Source organism: Ichthyophthirius multifiliis, assembly GCF_000220395.1.
Source record: "Ichthyophthirius multifiliis unplaced genomic scaffold scaff_1120509251236, whole genome shotgun sequence".
Taxonomy (NCBI): domain Eukaryota; phylum Ciliophora; class Oligohymenophorea; order Hymenostomatida; genus Ichthyophthirius; species Ichthyophthirius multifiliis.
The window spans coordinates 64,465-87,611 of NW_004086071.1; the positions used below are offsets into that span (position 1 = coordinate 64,465).

General features: G+C 17.9%; 5 protein-coding genes across 5 annotated transcripts, besides 41 other annotated features; 4 read left to right on the plus strand and 1 right to left on the minus strand. All coding sequences in view use genetic code 6, as the record gives it.

The window, feature by feature from the left end:
- The first annotated feature begins 83 nt into the window (after positions 1-83).
- Positions 84-126: a microsatellite.
- Positions 127-519: 393 nt separating this feature from the next.
- Positions 520-562: a microsatellite.
- Positions 520-565: a microsatellite.
- Positions 528-565: a microsatellite.
- A 1,745-nt stretch (positions 566-2,310) lies between these two features.
- Positions 2,311-2,360: a microsatellite.
- Positions 2,361-3,805: 1,445 nt separating this feature from the next.
- Positions 3,806-3,866: a microsatellite.
- Positions 3,867-4,051: 185 nt separating this feature from the next.
- Positions 4,052-7,912, minus strand: IMG5_165760 (splicing factor subunit 155kda, putative; the record flags this gene model as incomplete). The annotated part of the gene is made up of 4 exons (XM_004030168.1): positions 4,052-4,201; positions 4,244-7,203; positions 7,263-7,784; positions 7,900-7,912. 4 exons carry the CDS (start codon positions 7,910-7,912, stop codon positions 4,052-4,054), a joined length of 3,645 nt encoding a protein of 1,214 aa, XP_004030216.1.
- Positions 7,913-8,285: 373 nt separating this feature from the next.
- Positions 8,286-8,321: a microsatellite.
- A 58-nt stretch (positions 8,322-8,379) lies between these two features.
- Positions 8,380-8,499: a microsatellite.
- Positions 8,447-8,511: a microsatellite.
- Positions 8,512-8,723: 212 nt separating this feature from the next.
- Positions 8,724-12,241, plus strand: IMG5_165770 (hypothetical protein; the record flags this gene model as incomplete). Its single annotated transcript, XM_004030169.1, has 12 exons — positions 8,724-8,793; positions 8,872-8,999; positions 9,109-9,216; positions 9,261-9,416; positions 9,468-9,668; positions 9,708-10,010; positions 10,064-10,140; positions 10,336-10,866; positions 10,926-11,373; positions 11,415-11,919; positions 11,971-12,068; positions 12,128-12,241. 12 exons carry the CDS (start codon positions 8,724-8,726, stop codon positions 12,239-12,241), a joined length of 2,739 nt encoding a protein of 912 aa, XP_004030217.1.
- Positions 10,173-10,259: a microsatellite.
- Positions 10,187-10,255: a microsatellite.
- Positions 11,936-11,982: a microsatellite.
- A 95-nt stretch (positions 12,242-12,336) lies between the features above and the next one.
- Positions 12,337-12,410: a microsatellite.
- Positions 12,402-12,478: a microsatellite.
- A 32-nt stretch (positions 12,479-12,510) lies between these two features.
- Positions 12,511-12,556: a microsatellite.
- A 499-nt stretch (positions 12,557-13,055) lies between these two features.
- Positions 13,056-13,108: a microsatellite.
- A 1,472-nt stretch (positions 13,109-14,580) lies between these two features.
- Positions 14,581-14,633: a microsatellite.
- A 944-nt stretch (positions 14,634-15,577) lies between these two features.
- Positions 15,578-15,629: a microsatellite.
- Positions 15,630-16,345: 716 nt separating this feature from the next.
- Positions 16,346-16,385: a microsatellite.
- Positions 16,346-16,387: a microsatellite.
- Positions 16,347-16,386: a microsatellite.
- Positions 16,386-16,740, plus strand: IMG5_165780 (hypothetical protein; the record flags this gene model as incomplete). The annotated part of the gene is made up of 2 exons (XM_004030170.1): positions 16,386-16,533; positions 16,583-16,740. The coding sequence occupies 2 exons, from the start codon at positions 16,386-16,388 to the stop codon at positions 16,738-16,740; spliced, it is 306 nt and encodes a 101-aa protein (XP_004030218.1).
- A 74-nt stretch (positions 16,741-16,814) lies between these two features.
- Positions 16,815-16,872: a microsatellite.
- Positions 16,818-16,870: a microsatellite.
- A 455-nt stretch (positions 16,873-17,327) lies between the features above and the next one.
- Positions 17,328-17,376: a microsatellite.
- Positions 17,354-17,402: a microsatellite.
- A 674-nt stretch (positions 17,403-18,076) lies between these two features.
- Positions 18,077-18,114: a microsatellite.
- A 96-nt stretch (positions 18,115-18,210) lies between these two features.
- Positions 18,211-19,932, plus strand: IMG5_165790 (hypothetical protein; the record flags this gene model as incomplete). The annotated part of the gene is made up of 7 exons (XM_004030171.1): positions 18,211-18,330; positions 18,382-18,461; positions 18,510-18,964; positions 19,007-19,156; positions 19,224-19,599; positions 19,644-19,725; positions 19,774-19,932. The coding sequence occupies 7 exons, from the start codon at positions 18,211-18,213 to the stop codon at positions 19,930-19,932; spliced, it is 1,422 nt and encodes a 473-aa protein (XP_004030219.1).
- Positions 19,933-19,936: 4 nt separating this feature from the next.
- Positions 19,937-19,973: a microsatellite.
- Positions 19,944-19,988: a microsatellite.
- Positions 19,989-20,035: 47 nt separating this feature from the next.
- Positions 20,036-20,082: a microsatellite.
- Positions 20,039-20,082: a microsatellite.
- Positions 20,083-20,894: 812 nt separating this feature from the next.
- Positions 20,895-20,957: a microsatellite.
- Positions 20,904-20,942: a microsatellite.
- Positions 20,904-20,945: a microsatellite.
- Positions 20,915-20,951: a microsatellite.
- Positions 20,958-21,024: 67 nt separating the features above from the next.
- Positions 21,025-21,053: a microsatellite.
- A 16-nt stretch (positions 21,054-21,069) lies between these two features.
- Positions 21,070-21,130: a microsatellite.
- Positions 21,131-21,458: 328 nt separating this feature from the next.
- Positions 21,459-21,496: a microsatellite.
- Positions 21,459-21,503: a microsatellite.
- Positions 21,504-22,162: 659 nt separating this feature from the next.
- Positions 22,163-22,206: a microsatellite.
- Positions 22,190-22,250: a microsatellite.
- A 360-nt stretch (positions 22,251-22,610) lies between these two features.
- IMG5_165800 (hypothetical protein) lies at positions 22,611-22,936 on the plus strand (the record flags this gene model as incomplete). Its single annotated transcript, XM_004030172.1, has 2 exons — positions 22,611-22,698; positions 22,839-22,936. Coding segments are annotated over 2 exons (186 nt in total), but the record flags the coding sequence as incomplete, so codon positions are not given.
- A 142-nt stretch (positions 22,937-23,078) lies between these two features.
- Positions 23,079-23,147: a microsatellite.

Below are 23,147 nucleotides of genomic sequence, written 5' to 3' on the forward strand. Positions count from 1 at the left end.
ATTTAAATTTAATTTTTTATATTTTATAAAGCATATAATTATAAATATGGAAATTATAAGTACTTATATTTAAATATTTTTTCAAATTATAAGGATTTAAAAATTATAAGGATATAAAAATTATAAATTTAAATTAAAATCAATTCTAATTAAAATATTTATAAACAATTGCTTTCATTTATATTTAAAATTTTTAAATTATGAAAATATAAAAATTATAATAAATAGTCAATTTTTTGAATATAAAAATTATATTAATATATATTTTATTTTTATTTTTCTTTTATTTTTTTAAAAACTATTTATATTAAATATTAATAAATAATTTATAGTTAAATTTTTTATTTTTTAATAATTTTTAATCATTTTATATTTTTAATTATATAAATATATTTTTTATTGTTATTTGATTTCTTTTTTTCTAATATTATTATAGTAAAAAATAAATATTAGTTTTTATTTATAATCATAATTCTTATATATTATCTTTAAATGTATAATTTAGTAAATAAACTAAAAATTTTTTAATTTTATATTTTTTATTTTATTATTTTATTATTTTATTTTCATAGCTTATTAAATATAATAAGCCTTTAATAAAATTTTAATTTTTTTATCAAATTTAAATATAACAAAATTATGTTAAACTTATTTATTCTAACAATAAATAAAAATTATTGTAATTTTGAATATTATATTAATCAATAAAATAAAAGTTAAAGTCTTCAATACATGTAAATGAAAATATTGTTTTTGAGGTTTTGTCGAGTGTAAAAAAATGATTGAGAGAAATTAAACATAAGCTCAATTTTAATTATATTTTATAAAATTATTATTTAATTTTTATTAAATTCTATATTTTTTAATAAATATAATAAAATATTTAAAATAAAAATTATAATAATTAATTTATATAATTTTTTATTACTTTAAGCTGTTTATAAGTAAATAATTAAATATTTAAACATTTAATATTAATTATTTATTTATTTATTCTTATTATTATTAATAAAATAATAACAGCAAATTTATACTTTACATAAAATAAAATTAAAGCTTCATTAGTATTTTTGTTTTTCAAAATGATTTAAATGCTGATTATATTTTAATTAATCTAATATAAAAATTTAAAATTCGAAAAATTTATAGACTTTTGTAAATGTTTAAAAGCTCAAAATTTAATAATCTATTTTGTTTAATGGATATGGATTTATTTGTTAATTTTCATTTTGAATTTAGTTAATGCTTTCAAATTTTTTTCTATGCTAGTGATTAATAAACATAATGAATTTTGCTTATTAATAAAATTTTGGAAAAATATAAATTTATTTATGTAAATTATTGTTCTAAGTATATATATATATTATAAAATAATTAATATTATTTTTAAATTATAATTAAAAATTCTAATTTAATAAAATATTTTGTATTAAAAAATCAAATATTATAAAATTAATAAATTTGTATATTAAAAAATTAATTATAATATTTATATTATTATTATTATTATTTAATATTTATTTAATATTATATTTTTTTTATTTATTTAAATTAAAAATTATAAATATATCAAAAAATATTTATTTTAATATAGTAATATTCTTTCTAATTATAAATATATGCATTTTAAAGCAAATAAAAATAATTTTATATTATTTTAAAAATAATATAAATGTAATAATAATAAAATTCTCAAGAAAAGCCTATAAACTAAAAAAAGCAATATTAAAATACTAGAATTTCAAAAAAGTAATAAATTATTTACTGTTCTTCCTTATTAACTCTGGGAAGTGACCCAAAACAACAAATAAGAAGCGGATTTTATATTAGACAATTCAGGCATGTCATTTGTATATTTATCATTAAAATACCATGTATTAAGAGACAGATAATACTTAGAAAAAAAATTAAATTCTTTAAAATTAAATTAACAGGAATATTATTCAAAAACAAATAGAATTTTATTACTGCATTGTGATATTGATAATGATTAAAGTAAAGAAGAATTAATTAATATGCATTAAGTATGTGAATAATATGGCTTTAAAATTTTATGTGGATTTAGTTATTAAGAAATAGCTTCCTATTTATAAAATTTTATTAACTTTTCTAATAATATGTAGTTAGCGAAAAATTTATTTAAAAAAAATGAAATCTATGATATTATTGTGTATTTTTTTAATTTTAACTTTATTTTTTATATAAAAAATTATATAATGAGAACATATTATCTTTTTAAAAAAAATAATGATTTTTATTTTTTAAATTAAAAAAAAACAATAAATTTTTTTATTATTTTGTATTACGGAAAAAATAAAAAAATACAATACTATAAAATAAAAAAAAATCTATATATAAAAGCTTATATGTGATTAAGAAAAAATATTTAAATATAAATACTCAATTTTATGAATTTATAATAAGTTAAAAAGAAAACAAAATTATTAAATGGAAAAGTAGTCTATATAATTTTTTTAATGCAATACCCAAAATTTTATAGAATTAATCAAAAAAAAAGTACTTTTTAAACTACTTTAAAGACACCAAAATCAGTAATAAAAAAATTAATAATTTATTTAAACTAAGAATTGATATTTGTTAAAAAATAATATAAAATTTTCGCAATTTCTGAGTTAATTATCATAAAGAAACAAAGTATTTTCTTTGTTTGCTTTCAAATTTTGATAAAAGACTGAGTTTCCTGAATTAAAAAACTTCTTTAAATTAAATATAATCTTAATCAGGATAAAAAAAATCAATATAATGTCATTTTAATTATTATAAAAATAAAATATAAAAATAAGTTTTATTACTTATTTGTAGAAGAATCAAATAATTAAATAAAATAATTTATTAATTACTAAAATGTAATAAATAAATAATAAAATTTATAATATAAAGTGCTTATAAGACTCTCTAAGAATAAAAGAGAGTTTAGCTTAAAAAGAAATTGTCTGAAAATTAATCACTGTGTTAAATTAAAAATAAAAATAAATAATTAAAGAAATCATCAAGTTTATAAATAATAAAAAATAAGTAAATCTTTTATAAATTATTAATATAATTTTTTATAGTAATAATAAAATAATATTTAATTTAAATAAATTATATAATATAATAATTAAAAATATTTAGATTCAAAATAGCTTTTTAAATATAATAATATTTTATTTATTTATTTTATTAAAAAGATTAATTTATTTAAATGTCTGATTAATAAGATTAAATAATTACATAAAAAAATTATAAAATAAAATTTTATATTATTATATGTATATATAATAATATAAGAAGTTTTTTTATATTTATTAATTAAATATTTTACTTTTTTAAAATAAAAAAAATTAAAATGAATTTTCATAGTTTTGTTAAAAAAACATCGAAAAATGATTTATAAAATCCATTATAAGTTAATTTAGATATAGAAAAAATAGATAATTATTCATTATATTTAAAAAATAAAGATTATTATACTTTTAATACAATAAAAAATTCAATTTTAATTTATACAGCTTCATTTATAATACGTTCATTCGCATTAAAACCTTTTATGCGCACTTTTTAATTAAAAAAATGGGATCTTATATTTCCTTTAATTTATTTAAGAATGAATTCTTAGGATTTAAAAAAATAATATGAAGTAAGAAATAACTTAGAAGCTATTTATGAAAAAATAATTTAATAAATGAATTAAGAATAAGAGTATCAACAATATTTAATAGAATATAATATGAAGTTTTGGTCAAATAGTCAATATTGGCATTGAAAATATATAATATTTTTTTATGCGAAATATATCATATTTATAAATTAAATATTTTCAAAAATAAATAAAATATTTTGAACATAAAAAATTAATATATTTTTTATATATATATATATTACTTAAAACTGATGTTTTTTAATATGTTTGAAATAAAAATAAAAAAACATCAGTATAAATAATATATAAAGAGATTTTATTTATCAAAATTAAATAATTTTTTTTTAATTATATAATTATATATTTTATTATGAAAAATAAAAAAAAAACTAAAAAAATAAAAAAATATCATAACATAAGATGCAATTCATTTCTATTAAAAGTAAATTATTTTCTATCAAACCCATCATCATCTTATAAAACAGGGAAAAAGGCACATAAAGCATCCTAACTTCCAACATATATCATATTATATAATTTCCAGTAAACATTTCTTACCTAAAAAATAAAATAAAAAATTATTATAAAAAAAAAATTTACTCTCTTAGCTGGATGATATAATCCTTATAATAAATAAAGCAAAATAATTCCTGGTCCTAGAGCTATTCTTAAAGCATCAATAGCTTCAGTAACAGCCGTAATGACATGAGGCGAATTTTCAAAAATATTTGGCCATATGAAATTAAGAAGGTGTATAAGACAATCTTCACATCCTAAATTTGCAACTCCCATAGCCAAATGTTTAACTGCCGAAGCAGCAGTTTATCTATGTACAGGATCTCTATCAGTTAAAGCATCCTCAAGCAAAGTAATAACTGAATAGATATAATTTTTAGCCATTTCTCCTATATATTCAAACATAAATGATAATGATTTAAGCACACCATTCTATACATTCAACTCTTATACCCTATATTCATTCATTAAAGCCGGTAAAATTGTAAATGGTCCACAAGTTTCAGCTACAATGGCAATTGCGACAGTCGTACAAACTCTCAATTATCTTTCTTATACTTTTAAATTATTTAAAAGAGTAACTAAAACATCCTATGGTCCTATAGCCTTTGCAATATAACCAAAAGTATTAACTGTAGCCCTTCTAATTCCCTTTTTGTGAGCTTTTAATAAATCTAATAGATCGAAACAGATTCTCATCCATTCTTTTGGTGAAACTTATTCGGCACCTCTATCGGAAATTCTACCAATTAAATCAATTGAGTTTTCTTGGACTTTCTCATGTCTATTTTTCAATATAGGGGTCAATCTGGGTAATAAATCTTTAATAGGGGGTGTCATTCGGGTCATTCCAATTACATTAACAATTGCTTTTAGACCTCCTAGTATAGAACCAAGTACTTCAGGATATTCTTCACCTAAAGATTCATAAAGAAGTAAACCTAGTTTACCTAATCTATTTTCTTCATTACAGTTTTTCATACATAGTGCTACTCTACTTATCAAATCGGCCGCTTATTGTCTTACTCTAGCTGATTTATTACCCAATCTCCATTAAATAATACCACAAATTTAGGCGAAATAAGGCTTAGCCCTTTATCCTAAGGCATTAACGACAGTACCAAATCCATTCAACATAGTAGTTGTATCCTCACTACTTTGTTCATGGAAAGCGGAAATGCAACCATCCATAAGTTATTCTTCTAGTCTACTATCAACATCAGAAACTCCCAAAGCTGCAACTATTTTTTCAATAGTTTCCATCACCATTTTTCTATAAGGCTCACTTACACTCTTTAAATCAGGTACTATTCTTTCCAGAATTTCAGCTCCTCCTACTTTTGTGGCAATTTCAATCGTAGTATCGATTAATTATCGGCTATTTTTATCATTAGCCATCCTTTAAACCCAAAAACTCTTAAAAAAGTCATTTATTACATGCTCTCGAATATATTATGCATCTACTCCTTGACAACTAATGCATTATTTTACGACTTTTAAAACTATTTTTCTCATCTCGTCTTCTGGATTTTCGAATTCCCTTATTAATATTTCCATTACTTCCTTTGTATATTCCAAAGCCCTATCAGCATCCATCAAAGGGATAATAAACCCAATAGCCTTTAAAAAAGCAGCAAGTGATTTCCCTTTATATTAAGTTATTCCTTCCCATAAAGGAATTAGTACAGAAGCAAAAGCATCAATTCCATAAGGAGCGGAAGCCTCGGCTAAAGCCGCTAAAGCAAGCGAAGTAATAGTTCTGACTTTATTTTATTCGTCTTTTAATCCATGTTCTATAATTTCGACTAATTGACGTAAATAAGGGAGTACTGCACATCCCATTAATATAGCTATTTATTAGACTATTTTTATCCCAGTATGTCTCGTAAACCAGCTTTTTTTACTTCTACAAACCGGTTTTAAAAAAGGAAGCATAGAAGCTATTCCTAAACTACTTGCCACAACCGCAAAAGCTCTAGCTGTGGTATTTCTTACAAACTCATCATTATGATCAATATCTGGTTTTAATGTTTTAATCATGGTTGGCAGTCCGGCAGCTTTCGCTAGATTAGAAATTATTTCTCTTCCTTCTACCCTGGCGTAATAATCTTCGTCAATCAGTAGGGGTTCGATGACGACGAGAATATTATGTACATGAGGTCTTACTAGGTCGTCTAGTTTGTAAAGAATCCTGTCTATGACTTTTACTAGAAGATGTCTTTCTTACACTTCTAGGGTTGGGGACATTAATAAAAATAAAATTTCATTAAAAAGAAGTTCAGCGCCAAATTCTCGAGCATTTTGGGTGATTTAGCGAAGTGCTTGTTTTCTCATTTGGGGAGTTCCTCGTTTTATTTTAAGAAGGAGTTCTTTTATTTTTCGTTTTTTTATTTCCTCGGGACGAAGTTCTGATTCATCTACATTATTCATTAATTCTCCAAAAAAAGGCATATCTTCAGGCTTAATTGCTGGCAACCCATTTATAGCGGGTGTTTAAGGTACATCAAAAGGCTTTGAATATTCATCAGGTATTTAATAAGCTGCAGGAGTATTCATGGAAGGAGTTTACATTTACATATAATGTTTTATTGTATTTCTCGCTGGTTTATAGCTTTCTGGAGGTTTTACAACTTCATACCCATCATTTATTCCAGGAAGCATTTGATCTAAATCTTCATCAGTTAACGGTCTGTTTCTTTTATCCATTTCTTACTCATAACGTAATTATTATATAGCTTCAGGGGTTAAATTTTAAAAATTCTAAGGAGTTATCATGCCTCCAGGGGTGGGTGTAATTCCCATATATCCGATTGGTGTTTATCCTATTCTGGGTGTCTAATCATCCCATCTAGATCTGGTTGTACTTCTTTTAGGAGTTGGGGTTTCTCCAAATCTATTTGGTGTACCTTATATTAAATGACCAGGGGTAGGTGTTTCTCCGAACATCCCACCTACTCCTTTAGGCGTTTAACCTACCTGTTATTAAGGGGTCATATCCCATCTACTTCTTTTGCCAGGCGTTTACATTTCGGCAAAACCAGGGCCTATTTTTTTTTAAAAAAAAATTGTTTATATAATTTTTTATTGATAAAAAAACGAATACCTCCTCTTTTTGGCGTATCCCATTTATTCAAGCCCCGTGATGCCGACATATTTCCTGTGAAATGTTCGTTTTCAGAAAAATCAGAGTTCCCCGGTTTGGTTGATTAGGAAGACGATTTAATGACAGTTGTTACTTGCTGTTATTATTGTTTTATTGTATTATTATTAGTTGTTGTTTGTTACTTTTATTATTAGTTTTTACTTTATTGTTAAAGAAGGTTAATACGTTCATTTTCTAAACGTTGTTCTCTCATTTATTCGGAAAATTTGATTGAATTTTCGTCGTTTTGGGCGTCTTTTTCGTCAAATGGATCATATGATTTCATACCTAATTTAATATTGTGCATTTGTTGCTAATATGAGTTTTATTAATCTTATACTCGCATTTGACCTTTTGTTAATTAGTCAGAGTCTTTTAAACCTGAAATTTTGGCTTCATTTATTAATTCTTCCGATCCAGTATAATTAAAACGCTTTTTTTATAATTTTGGTTCAAATTATTAATCTTAATCATTATTTGAATCTATTTTAATTTTTTATTAAAAAAAAAATTAATGATTATTATGTTTTATTTTGTTTCTTTTATTTTTATTTTATTTTATAATGGATATATAATTATATATATATTTATTATTTACTCATATTGCTCATTTTTTTTCTTTTTCTTCTATTTTATTTTATATTGGATTTCTTCTTTTTTTTTTTTTTTTTGATATTTTTCTTTATTTCCTTATTTTAAATAAAGGAAATATTTTTGTTTTATTAAGAAACAATTTTTTTTTTATAAAATATGTATCTAGTTAAATAATTTTTATAAATAAAGTAACAATTAAAATATTATTGCTAATTTTTTAATTTGTTTTTACATAATATCTGTTTAATATTTATTTTTATTGAAATAATGATTAAAATACAATATATAGATTAATACTAAAGTATTTCATATATTTAAAATTTACTAAAATACCATAATATTTTATATATTTAAATAATAATAAGAAAACCTTAAATTTGCTATTAAAAAAAATATCATAATAATAAATATCATAATATAAAATCAAAATTTTATGAATAAATGATTATATTTATAAATAAAAATTGTTATAAAAAATTTAATAAATTATTTTAACATATATATTATAAATATTAAATATATATAAATTATGTTTTTATATATTTAGTAATTATTTTAATATAAATTATTATTATTATTAAAAATAATATATAATATTTTAATAATTAAATTATAAAAATTAATTTTTTTGTTATTTTGATGAAATACACGTATATAATATTTTTCAAAAAAAAAAAATAAAAAAAAAATATTATATTTATTTTTTAATTTATTTTATACTGAAAGCTTCATTTATTTAAAATAAGATATTAAAAATACATATATATAAATTCAATAATATAAATAAAAACTTAATAAAAGAAAAAGAAAAAAGAAAAAATAGTTACAATGTAAATATTATAATAAGTAAAAGATAAATTTTAAAATCTTTAAGCAGATTTCAAAAAAGTTTAAATTGGTAAAAATACTATTTAATTTTTTTTTAAAAATAAACATTAATTATTATATTTTTTTAATAATTTGTTGTTTTTTATAGAATCAGATTCTTTTTCAAAAATAAATAAATCATAAGTACTTTAAGATAGTAGATGTTTTAACAATTCATAGTTAAATCCTCGTTAATGCAGACAAATATCATCAAAATTAATTTACTTGATTAATTAAGTAAATTATAATATTCATTATATATAAATATTTTTTATTTAAAAAATAAATAAATTATTTTTTATTAATATTCCCAAAAAAAAAAAAATATTAAAACAAAAAACTATAGGGATAAACTTTTACTGAGTAAGAAAGTTCTTCATTATTTTTTGCTATAACAAAATTATTTTAATCAAATGATAAAGATCTAAGAAGAATGATATATTTAATGATAAAAGTATACAATAAAAAATAAATAGAAAATAAATAATAATAAAAAAGGAATTTAGAGATGAAAATACAATGTATATTGTAACATAATCATTAATGAAAGATATTACATCTTCAAACGATTTATATAGAATGAATGCTTTAAGGACAATACCATTAGTATTAGATCCATCAAATTTAATACAAGTGGAAAGATACATAAAAATGGTAACAAAAAATACTATTTAAAATATATATATAAACAAAACAAATAAAAAGGCAATTTTAGACAAAAACTATGCAATTGTAAGTGCAGCCTTATTATCTAGTATTTAATTGTATCCTACAAATAGCGAAATAGTGAAAAAATTTACTAGTGAAGTTCTTTCTGTTTTAAATTCTAAAAATTCAAATAATCATTTCCATTCAATTGTTCTATTACATGAAATTAAAAAATTTGATAGAAATTCATTCATTAAAGTAAATATAAAATAAAAACTATTTTAAATAAAAAAATAGGTATTAGTTGATTGCACAAAAGATTCGCATAATAGTTTAGCTACTATGCAAATCATTAGATTTATAAAGGAATCTTTATTAACAGGTGAATTAGATGCAAGTTATGAAAGAATCTTTATAGATTATTTAAATAGATAAATACATAAATCTAATGAAATGACAGTCTTTGAAGCTTGTAAGGCTTTATGTGAACTCAGTAATCTTTCTAATAAAGATTTGACAGGAGTTATTTCTGTTTTAGGAATATTTTTAATGGGATCTAATTCTATTAATAAATTTGTTGCACTTAGAATATTAAATAAAGTTTTTATTTATAATAAAAAAATAAATATTTTTTATAAACAAATATATATTAGCTAGTATCGAATCCTATTAGAAAAAGTCTTATCTAAAATAAAAGTGATATAGAAGCTATATTAACTGATAATAATAAGTAATATTAAATATGTATATATTATAATTTATTTTATGAATTAATATAATTAATTAATTTATTATTTATTTATGTTTATTAATTAATTAAATTATTTTTTATCTATTTATTAATTTATTTTTTGTTATATGCATTTATTAATTAATTATTTTTTTATTTATTAAATACATTTATTCATTAATAATTTTTATATAGGAGCTTAAGTTCTTTAGCAGTATCTTTATTACTAAAAGTTTGCAGTGAAGATAATATTGATTCACTTTTGACTTAAATATATGATAATTTGGAAGACATGTCTGATGAATTTAAGGTAGATATACTAAGATCAATCAGAAATTTAGTAAAAAACATTCCGAAAAGAGCAAAAGCTGTTTTAAGTTTTCTTTTTAATTGTTTAAAAAATGATGGAAATTAAGAATTCAAAAAATACGCAATTGATATTATTGAATAAATGATATAAGAAATTCCTGAATCAAGAGATTAAGGATTACTTGTGTTAGCAGAATACATTGAAGATTGTTTATTTAATAACCTATAATTATAAGTATTAAGTATATTAAACAGAGAAGCTTCTAAGTAATCAGTTCCTTAGAAAATTATTAGATTTATCAACAATAGAATTCATTTAGAAGAACCGGAAGTTAGAGCTGCTGCTGTCGGAACTATCTTTAAATGTGGATTTTAATAACCTTAAATTAAATAGAATGTTATTTCTTTATTAAAATAGTATTTAAAATTTTATTTTTAATATTATTTTATTTTTAAAAATAAAATAAAATAAAAAGAACATTAGATGATCCTGATGAGGAAGTAAGAGAAAGAGCTAATTAAAATATTAATTTACTTGAATAAGCCGACAATTCATTTTTAGGAAGTTAGTATAAGAATTTACACAATATTAACTTTTAAGAAATTGCTTATATAGAAAAATACATTTAAATGAATATGGAAACTCTAAGTAACACTTAGGAAGCTGATGCTTTATAAAGAGAAAAAATACTTGAATTTGCTAAAGAAAATAATCTCTAAGTCGAAGAAACTGGAACTGATAAAAAGGCAAGCTAAAATTACTAAGAAAATGATTTTGAAGCTGAAAAACCAAAATAAATCCAAAAACAGACAAATATGGTTAACTTAAATGACGATTCTCATATTAAATAATATACCAAATTATTTTCCGAAAGTCCTGTTTTTTCATAATATGGATAACTTAGAAGTGCTGTAAATGGAGGAGTAAAAATATATCATAAATATATATTTATAAAAAATAATAGAATCTAACCGATAAAGATTCAGAATATTAAGTATTTTATTATAAGTATTTCTTTGATGATTACCTAGTTATTGAATACATAATAAAAAATACTGTATAATAAACAACATTAAAGAACGTGAAAGTTGATTTACAATTAAACAGTGAGTTTTTAAAAGTCGCACATATAGTACCCGCTAATGAAATTAAAGAAAATGAAACAAGTAATGTTTTAGTAGGAATCGCACGTCATCCTTAATAAAAAATAGTGGCTGTTACAGCTTAAAATTTTTTGCATTTTAATATATGCGAAATGAATGGGAATTAGGTTGTGGCTTAGTATTCGGATGAATGTTAGATTGATGATTTGAATATTACTGTTGCAGATCATTTAAATAGGTGGGATGTCAAAAAAGGTAAGTTTGAAACTGAGTGGGAATATTTATAAGGGGATGAGTCTTAATAAAACTTTTAACTTACCTATAAAAATACAGATTTTGCTATTAAAGAAATTGTTAAGCATTTTAGTAATGTTTTTTTTTGTTTTTTTTTTTGGATTTATGTTTTTTTTTTTTTAGATGTTAGTGTTTGTGATGGAACCGATGTTATTTTGTAAAATAATAAAGAAAAATATCATACTTTGAAAATTACAGGATTATATTTAAATAATGTTAAAGTAATTTTTTTTGTTTTTTAAAAAAAATAAAATATTAAATAAAATTTAATATATTTTAGTTTTTGGCAGTTTTTATGATTGCATTTGATTTAAAAATCGGATGTGTTTTAAAAATGAAAGTTAAATGTGAAAATGAAGATGTTGCAGAAAGTTTAATTTAAGCATTTAACTGATAATGAAAAATTATATATATATATTTTTTTTATTATTTTTAATTGAATAAAAGTTGTTATAAAATTAGTTTTTTTTTTTTAAATATAAAAATATTTTAGTTAATATTATATAAAATTTTATTTTTTATATAATTAGTAATATTATTATATATATATATTTTTTATATAAAAATTAAATTTGTTTAATAAATAATACAATTATTTATATAAAATTAAAATTATCATATGAAATTAAAAAGTCTTATTTTAATTTAATTAAAACATAAAAAAATATATAAATTTAAAATATTATAATATTAAATTTAATATTTTATATTATCAATAATTAAACAATTATTCTATTGCATTAGCTTAAATAAATAACATTTATAAATAATCCTCATTATCATCTATATTTTAGAGTAATGTAGTGGATTATTATTAGTTTAAAGTTCCATTTTTAAAACTTAGAAATGCGCTATTTAAAAATAAACTTTCATCCTATTCTTATTTTATTGTAAACAAACAATTAAAATAAAATAAAATTAAAAAAGTAAAAAATACCTTATTATTTGAGTTTAGTAAAAGGCTTTTTTTAGGACTTTTAAAACATATTTTCATTATTTTATTAAATTTCTTAAAATTTTTTTTGAGCAATATAAATATTTTCTTATTATAATTTTTTGACTTCATTTTGTAATTAATGATTTTCTTATTGACATTAATTTAATTTTTCATATAAATTTTAAATTTAAATTTATAAGCAATTATTAACAAATTCTTCATTTTTGTTTTATTAATTTGTAAATTATTCTATTTAAAAATAAAATAGAGAATATATATATATTTATATATATATATATATTTATATTATATATATAAATATATTACATCTAACCTAAAATTTAAAACTATTCAAATTATTTAATTATTCGCAAATTTACTATTATTCATCTAAACTTTCCTATATTTTTTCTTATATCGCTCCTTTTTTCATATCAAGTTCTTATTTTAACATCATTAATGGAGTAGGTAATTAAATTTGAGAATGTCTTCCCAAAACTTCATGGACTTACAAAATAATTTAACCCATAACTGTCATATCATCAAAATTTTATGTTCTTTTTTCAAGCTTTTATTTAAAGAATAAATTATTATAATATAAATAAGTATACTTGATTTTTATATTATTAGTAAATATTTTTAATCTAATATTAAAGTTCAATATATTTATCTTATATAATTTCCAAAAAAGTAATAAATTAAGCTCCAAATAATTAAAATATAATTTATTTACTTTCTTTTTATATCTCTAGGCTTTAGTTTTCTTCAAAAATGAGGCTTTCAATTTAAGGTATTAAGTTATTTTGTTCTTAAATGAGATTCTCAAAAGCATTTTTAGACGCATTTTGTTGAATTTCTTATTAGTTTTTTTAATTCTATTATATTTTTCCAGAAAGCTATTCTAATTCTTTATTTTTTAAGTAAATTTAGTTTTCTAAAGCAGCAATTTTTCTTTCTAATTCTTACTCATTATCTTATTATGATTTTTTTAAATATTCCATATTAGCCTTTTCGTTTTCTAATAATTATAAACATACACATAGTTCTTTTCTTATTTAATTATTTTCTTTTTCTAAACATTGGGTTTATTCTTCGAATTTGATTTGTTGTTAAATTAAAGATTTTTACTCTTGTGAATTTTTTTGCTGAATTTCTGTATTTTTAGTAAATAATTCTGAATATTTATTTTAAATATCGTTATATTTCTAGAATATTTCAGTATATTTATCTTAAGTTTATTCGTTTTGTTAAGCTAATTTTTATAATTTTTATTAAAATAGTGTATTTTAGTTAGTTGCTAGTTCATATTTTTTTTAAATATTATCATTATTTTATAAAAGTTATAGATTAGATTCTTTTAATTCAAAAATTTATTTCTATAATAATTCATTTTAATTTTTAAAAAGAGAACAGTTTTTGCATTAAGAATTGTTTTCGTGTAAAATTTAATTTCTTAAAATTTAGTTTTGTTATTCCAAATCTGTTATTTAAATAGAATTTTGTTAATTTTATAAACTTAAAGTATTTTTTAAATTTTAAATTTATAATTAGAGTTATATAATTTAATTATTTTTTTCATCAAATTATAATTAATATTATTGTGTTTCTTTTATTCTTTCAATATTGTCTTTATTCGTTAATAAATACGAACTAGATTTTTATTTATATTTAAATTCTTCATTTTATTCATCTTCGTCAAAATTTAATTACTTATTAATTAATATTATTGATTCTGCACATTTTCTATTATTAATTTGATTAGAATAATTTTACATATTTTTTAAATCAGCAAATAAATTATTATTATTATTATTATTATTATTATTATTATTATTATTATTATTATTATAATTTTAATTTTCATTAAAAACATTTATTTTTTCAAAATTTTCTTATAGTTTTTAATATTCTTTTTATAAATTTTAAATTTTACAGAATTAAGATTTATTACTATTTAAAATATCATCATTATTTGCTATTTTTTCTTATAAAAAAGATTTTTATTCTTTAACGAATTCATCATATACAATTTTACTTTCATAAAGAATCCATTATAAATCAGAAAATCTTTAATTATAATTATTTAGTTTTTGAGACAAATTGTTAATTATTAAATTTTATCCTAGTAATTTTTCCTCTAATTCATTTATTTTTTAAATATTATTACTTTTGCATACAGTACCTTAGTTAGAACAACATTTGTATATTATTAGTAATTTTTCCAATTCGTCATAAAGAACTTGAATTAAATATTTTAGGACTATTTTATCTTCTTCATCAAAATAATTATAATATATTTCTGGATTTTATGATATTTTATTAGATATATATTATAAGTGCTTTGTCAAAGTTGCCCTACTTTAAGGTTTAAATAACTCGATTCTATTTTTAATATCTTTTAATAGTATGATTAATTTATCTGAACTAATTTAATTATCATTATTATTTGAAAAAATGGCACTTTTATCTTTTCTTTTTATTTAAAAAATTTCGTTTGGATTTGCTAATATTTATGAATAAGAATTATTATTATTTTCAAAATATTTTTGATTTGTAAATATTTATTTGTAATTATTTTCAAACATTATTTAATTATTTTCATATAATTTTTGACTTTATATGTTGCTTTATTAATTTTATAAATATAATGTTTTTTAAGGAGAATCTTATGTATTCTAAGTTTTTGGTTTTTATTTTATTTCTTTATCTATTTAAGTCATTATATTATTAATATCTCTAAATGTTTTTTCAAATTTTTAATACTTTTCAATACTTTGTAAACGTTTTTAAACCTATTTTTTTTTAAATAAATTATCTATATTTTTTTTTAAATATAAAAAATATACTTCATCAACTCTATCTTTTAATTTATATACACTTTCTTTCTGTTTTTTTTTTTTTTTTTTTTTAATATATATGTATTTATATTATTATTTTATATATTCTTTTTACGTTTTTTATAGTATCTCTTTGAATAAAAGAAGAACTTTTTAATTTAGAATAATTAGGAATTTAAGAATTTTATTATTAAATCATTGAATATTGAAGAATTTATTAGTTATTATTTTTTATTGAAAAACTTTGATTACTATTTGAATTATATTTTCCGGTTGTTTCTGGTGTAAAACTATTTTGTATTCGCATTATTGTATAAATTTTTTGATATTTCTTTTTATTATTTTTATATTTTGTAAATATTTGATTTGGTTAATATAGAAGCTATTTGTTTATCTTATATCTTATACTATAAATATATATATATATATATTTTTTTTAAATAAGCAAATATATAAAATTTTTGTTTAAATTTTAAAATTTTATATTTTTATATTTAATAATTTTACAAATGATATAATTTATATTTATTTAGTAAAAAAGAAAAAAAAACAATTATAAAATATATTTAATTATATAATTTATAAAATTATTTATTAAGAAAAATATATATATATATATATATATTATATAACATGATATTTTGTACATTCAATAATTTAAGTAAAAATATGCGAAAATTATTTATATATAAATTTTAATAATTAATAAAATATAAAGATATTCAAAAAATAAAAAAAATAAAAATAAAAAAAAATAAAAAAAAATGACTTCAACATTTAAAAGATTAATCCCTTCTTTAAATAGAATTCTTGTTAAAAGATTCGAAGCAGAAACAAAGACCAAAACTGGAATTATTCTTTAAGACCCTGCAGATAAAACAGCTTATGGATAAGTAGTATAAGTAGGTCCAGGTAATATTTAAATAAAATAAAAAAAAATATATAATTAAATAAAAAAAAGGAACTTATAATAATAATGGATAACTTTAACCTGTTGCAGTAAAAGTTGGAGATTTCGTTGTTTTACCTGAATATGGTGGATCTAAAATAGCATTAAAGGAAGGCGAGTTTTTCGTTTATAGAGATACTGATGTTGTTGGTATTCTCTAAAAAGATTGATCTTTGTTTATTTTATATAGTATTTTTTTGATTATATAATTTTATTTGGATTAAAATTAAATTTCTATTGAACAATATTTTTTTATTTTTTTTATATTTATTTACTTTTTTTTTTTTTTTTTTCTTTTTTTTCTAACATTCATGTTTTTATTTATATTTTTAGTTTGGTATTTTCTCGATATTTCTATTAATTATAATTGATATATTTAATTTTCTAATTATTTTTCTTTCTTGAAATTTCTAAATTAACTTTTTTATTAATTTTTTATTTCTTTTTATTATAATTTATGTAAAGTATAATATTGTTTATAATTAATAATAAAATATTATAAACATTAATTATTTCAAATAAATTAAATAAAAATTATAAAAAGTATTAAATATATATATAATTAAATAAAAATAAAATAACAAATAAATATATCTTTAGTTACATGTGATAAGTTTGAAACAGCCGAAAATAAAACAAAAAATGCCTATTAATATAAATGTAAATTAAAATAATATATATAATAAAACATACATGGTCATAATTAATTAAAAATAAAATTTGAATGAAGAAATCCTTATTTATTAGTTCTTCTTAAAATTAAAAAAATAAGGTAATTAATAAAATAATGATAATTAATAATAATAGTTAATAATAATATTATAATAATATTTTTACTATTAACATATATATTTAAAATATAAAGAATTTAATTAATGAAATCGACAAAGATCTTTATAAAAATTATATTATTATTAAAAAAAATAGATTTTTATTAATAATAATAAAAATAATATTTAATATTAGAAAGTATAAATTAATAAGATATGTTTTAATTTTTTTTTTTATCTGTTTTTTATTTTTTTATTTTAAAATGTTTAATTATTTGGTTAATTTATATAATTTATGTATATACTATTTATTTATTAGAAATTTTATTATTAAATTCCATGTTTTATTAACTAAATTAAATTTTCTACATATTTAATAAAAAAAAAAAAAAAAAATTAAATATAAAATTAATAATTAAAGTAAAATAAGTATTATATTATGATAATTTTTTTTTTTTTTTATAATTAAACAAAAAATATGAATTAAAATCTAAAATTATAAAATTAAACATAAAAACAAAATAAAAAATATTAAATAAAAACAATAATAAAATGTTAGAAATTAAAGAAAATAATTAAATTAACTCCAAAAAATAATCAGCAGTTCCTATAAAGCAAGAAAAACATTAAAAACATGATGAACATTTATCAACATTAAAAACAATTTCTGAAATAGTATCTGCATTAATCTAAGCATATGAAAAAAACGAAAAAATCAATTTAACAAAAGTACGAAAAAAAAAAAAAAAAATTAAAAAAAAAAAAAAGGTAAAAGGCGATTTATCAAGAAAAAATAAATTAAATGGTACACCGAAAATAGTAGACATAATATAAGCAATTCCTGAAAAATATAAAAATGTATTAATTCCAATGTTAAAAGTAAAACCAGTAAGAACAGCATCTGGAGTTGCAATAGTAGCAGTTATGTCAAAACCTCATAGATGTCCTCATATTGCAACAACAGGAAACATATGCATTTATTGTCCAGGAGTTAATACTTAAATTTTACTTTATTTATATAAATTAATTTTAAAATAAAAGGGTCCTGATTCTGATTTTGAATATTCAACCTAAAGTTATACTGGATATGAACCTACTTCTATGAGAGCTATTAGAGCAAGGTATTTTTTGTTTTGTTTCTAATTAAGTTATTTTGATAAATTAAAAAGATATAATCCTTATATTTAATCAAAAGAAAGAATAGAATAGTTAAGAAAATTAGGACATGATGTTGATAAAGTAGAGTTTATTATTATGGGAGGTACTTTTATGTCTTTAGATGCAGCTTATAGAGATTATTTCATTCGTAATTTACATGATTCATTAAGTGGACATAGATCCCATAATGTAGCAGAAGCAGTAAAATTTTCAGATGAAAGTAGAACAAAATGTATAGGAATTACTATTGAAACACGTCCTGATTTTTGCTACTAACCTCATCTTTCGGACATGCTTTTATATGGATGTACTCGTATTGAAGTAGGAGTACAATCTATATATGAAGATGTTGCAAGAGATACTAATAGAGGACATACTATTGAAGCTGTAAAAAAATGTTTTAGGCTTTCAAAAGATGCTGGCTTCAAGGTAGTTTCTCATTTAATGCCTGACTTACCTAATATGGGTATTTTATAAAAATAAATATTTAAAATAAAAAAATAAATAGGAGTTGAAAGAGATATAGAATCTTTTAAAGAATTTTTTGAAAATCCTGATTTTAGAGCTGATGGTTTAAAAATATATCCTACTTTAGTTATTAGAGGCACAGGTTTATATGAATTATGGAAAAATGGAAAATATAGAAATTATCATCCAAGTATTTTTTTTAACAAAAATAATAATAATAAATGCATAAATGTATATATAATATGAAAAAATTATAGATGCTTTAGTAGAAATTATAGCTAAATTATTAGCTTTAGTTCCTCCATGGACTAGAATATATAGAATATAAAGAGATATTCCTATGCCTTTGGTAACAAGTGGAGTTGATAATGGTAATTTAAGAGAACTTGCTTTAATAAAAATGAAAGATATGAATATTCCTTGTAGAGATATTAGAACAAGAGAAGTTGGCATTAAAGAAATTCATCATAAAGTAAAACCTGATTAAGTCGAATTTATTAGAAGAGATTATTTTGCTAATGATGGCTGGGAAACTTTCCTTGCTTATGAAGATCCTATTTAAGATATTCTCATTGGTATGCTAAGATTGAGAAAATGTGGTGTTTCAACTTTTAGACCTGAATTATTAGGAAAGTAATATATTTTATTTATTTATTTAATTTTTTATTTCTTTTTAGTGTTTCTATTGTTAGGGAATTACACGTTTATGGTTCAGTTGTACCTATTCATTCTAGAAATCCTATAAAATTCTAACATTAAGTATTTATATATAAAAAATTGCATATTTTATTATTTTTATCAAAAAAGGGATTTGGTACAATGCTTATGGAAGAAGCAGAAAGGATAGCTAAAAAAGAACATGGATCTACTAAATTAGCAGTTATTGCAGGTGTAGGAACTAGACATTATTATAGAAAATTAGGATATGAATTAGAAGGACCATATATGATAAAACATTTAATATGATTTAATATAAATATATATATATATATTTATATATATATATAATTTTTATATTTATAATTATGTAATTTCATTTATTTCAATTATATAAAATTTATAATATTACTTTTTTTAATACATTTTTTTTTTATTTTATTTTATTTTTTTTATATTAAAATAATATATTATATTTAAAATTTAAAAATTATATTTATATAAGCATTAGCTTATTTGTAAAAATAGAATTTCTAATTTATATTTAATATTAATAAGATTCTTATAAACATATAATTTTTATATTAAAATTGCATTCTTTTAATGATTCAATCTAATATACTATTTAAGTTATTTAAATAATATTTTTTTTTTATTTTAAAAATTATCTTGCTAATTATAATACTTATATATATATAATAGATTATTATATAATTTTCGTAAATTTTATTTATTTTCAAATATCTTTTACAAAATATATAGAAGGATCTTTAACTAATTATTATTTAATAAAATATTTTAAATTTTCTATTTCTTAGTTTAAATTTTTTAGTTAATCAAGAAAGTCATTTTCATTTTAGTAATCTTCAGTAACTTTATTTAAAAATTCTTTAAATTCAAAATTTTACTAATCTGTTTAATCTGTAAAAATAATTTCTTTTAAACCATTATTAACAATATCCGCATACTTTTATTTCCATTTCTAAAATAATATTTTATATATTATAAAAATTATATTTTATATTATTTTTTATTATACTAAAAATCTATCTTTTAAATTTTATACTGAAGGATTTTTATCAAAATCACCTTTCATTTCATTTACATTTGCTTATAAATCTTAAATAACTTTTTTAAAAAATCTAATAACATTATCTTTATCGGAATTATATGTATTATTCATATTGATAATTTGTTAAATATAAATTTAAATTATATTTATAAATGAATAAAAAAAAGTAGTATAAGTTATTTTATATTAATTAAATAATAAATATTTTAAAATTATAAAAAAAAAAAAATATAAATATAAAAAAAATATATTAATAAATATATTATACATTATATATATATATATATATATAATTTTAAATTATATTTATTTATTTAATAATATATATTATTTTTATTATTTAATTTTTTTATTTAATATATTTATATATAGATAATTATTTTAAATTTATTAATTAAATTAATTTTATATTTAATAATTATAAATATTATAAATCTTTAATTATTTTCTTATATTTTTTATTTATTAAATTAATTTATTTTAAATATATTATTATTAATTAAAGATATTTTACTTTTATTTATTTACTAATAAAAAACATATATTAATTTAATATAAAATATTAAATATCTTGTTCTAAATATAATTTTTTTATATTTTATTATAATATAAGTATTTTCAATATAAAATTATTTTTAATATTTTATGTTATATTATTGTTTATATGCAAATATATTATAAATTAAAATAATTAAATTTTATAATATTTAAATAAAAATATATATATAATTTTTCAAATAAATATAATTATTATAAAAAGATATTTTAATTATATTATTTTTTTTAAATATTTATTTTTTTCTAATTAATAAAAAATATATAATAAATATTATTTATATTTTTATTATATCATATGCATTTTAAATATTTTACGATTATCAATAACTAAATATTATCTTTTAAATCCATTTAAAGAGATCAAATTTTTAATATATTAATTCATTAGTTCTTTTTCTTATTTAAACATGCTAATTTTTTTTCCATATTATTTCTACTAATTTTCTAGATAACACATAGTGATCATTTTAGCAAAGAAAGTCTTTTTGAACAATATTAATAGCGGAAATATTTATGTGATTATATGAATTTTAATGTTATAATTTTATTCCTTTTTATTCGAATCTTTAAATAATTAATGCAAATAAACATCATTTAACACCAAAGCGTTTAATCATAACTAAAATTTTTTTTGGTATTTCTTTACATTTTTGTATTTAATAAAATCATATAATTATTAATATTTAATGAAAAAAGTTTTTTATTAGAACATAATTTTTTTTTTGGGATTTATAATTATTTTTAAATAAAATTTATTATAAATTGTAATTAGTTTAATAATACATATTTTATAAAAATTTTAACCTTAAATATTTAATAATTTACTGAATGTAATGAGAAAATGATTTACATACTGATTTATATTTACTTTAGTTAAATCAAATAAATTTAATTTTCTTTTATTATAAATTCTTAATATAAATATAATTATTTCTTAAATTAAAATAATATTTATTATAAAATTAATAAAATATTTAATTATTTATTTAATAAAATAGGATTTTATAAAAGTTTTTATTAAAATGCATAGTATAAATTATATTTATATGTTAAATACAATATATTTTTTATTTTTAAAATATATATTTTTTTTATTTGCATTTTTAAAAATAATTTATATATATAATATATTTTTTAAATTGTTTTTATTTATATAATTTATAAATTATACAATTATTTTGATTTTATTAAATATATAAATGAATATATTTTTATTAATATATATTTTTCAAATCATATATAAATAAAAGATTAATTAAAATCTTCATTATTATAAACAAAAATAAAAATATATTTATAAAAATAAATACATATAAAGAAAAAATATATTTTTTATATATTAAAATTAAAAACAAAAATGACAGCTGATATAGTTAAATAAGAAGTTTAAAATCTTCCAAAAGATTATGGCAAAATGCCTGCTGGATATAATTTTTTAACAAGGGGTATATAAAATATAATTAAACAAATAAAAAATATAAAAAGAAAAATATCTTGACAAAAATAATTTATAAAAACATTAAGCATTTAAATAAAAATCTATAAAAAAATTATATTTTAAATAAATAATTTAAATTAAAAATAGGCAAAAATTGGAAGGAATATCATAATGATTTTATATTAAGAACTGATGCAGTTTGGGAAAAATAATAATTATATGATTATTTCAGAAATTTCATGAAGGTAAAAAAAGTAAATTACAATATATAAAATAAAAAAAATTAAAAAAAAGCCATTCTACTTTGATCACGGAATGAAAAAATATTAAATGATTGAACCTGAAGATTTATACACAATGATATTCGAAGCTTGTATAAAAAAAATCATATATATATATATATATAAATAATTATACATATATTTATTAATTAATAATATATATATATATATATAT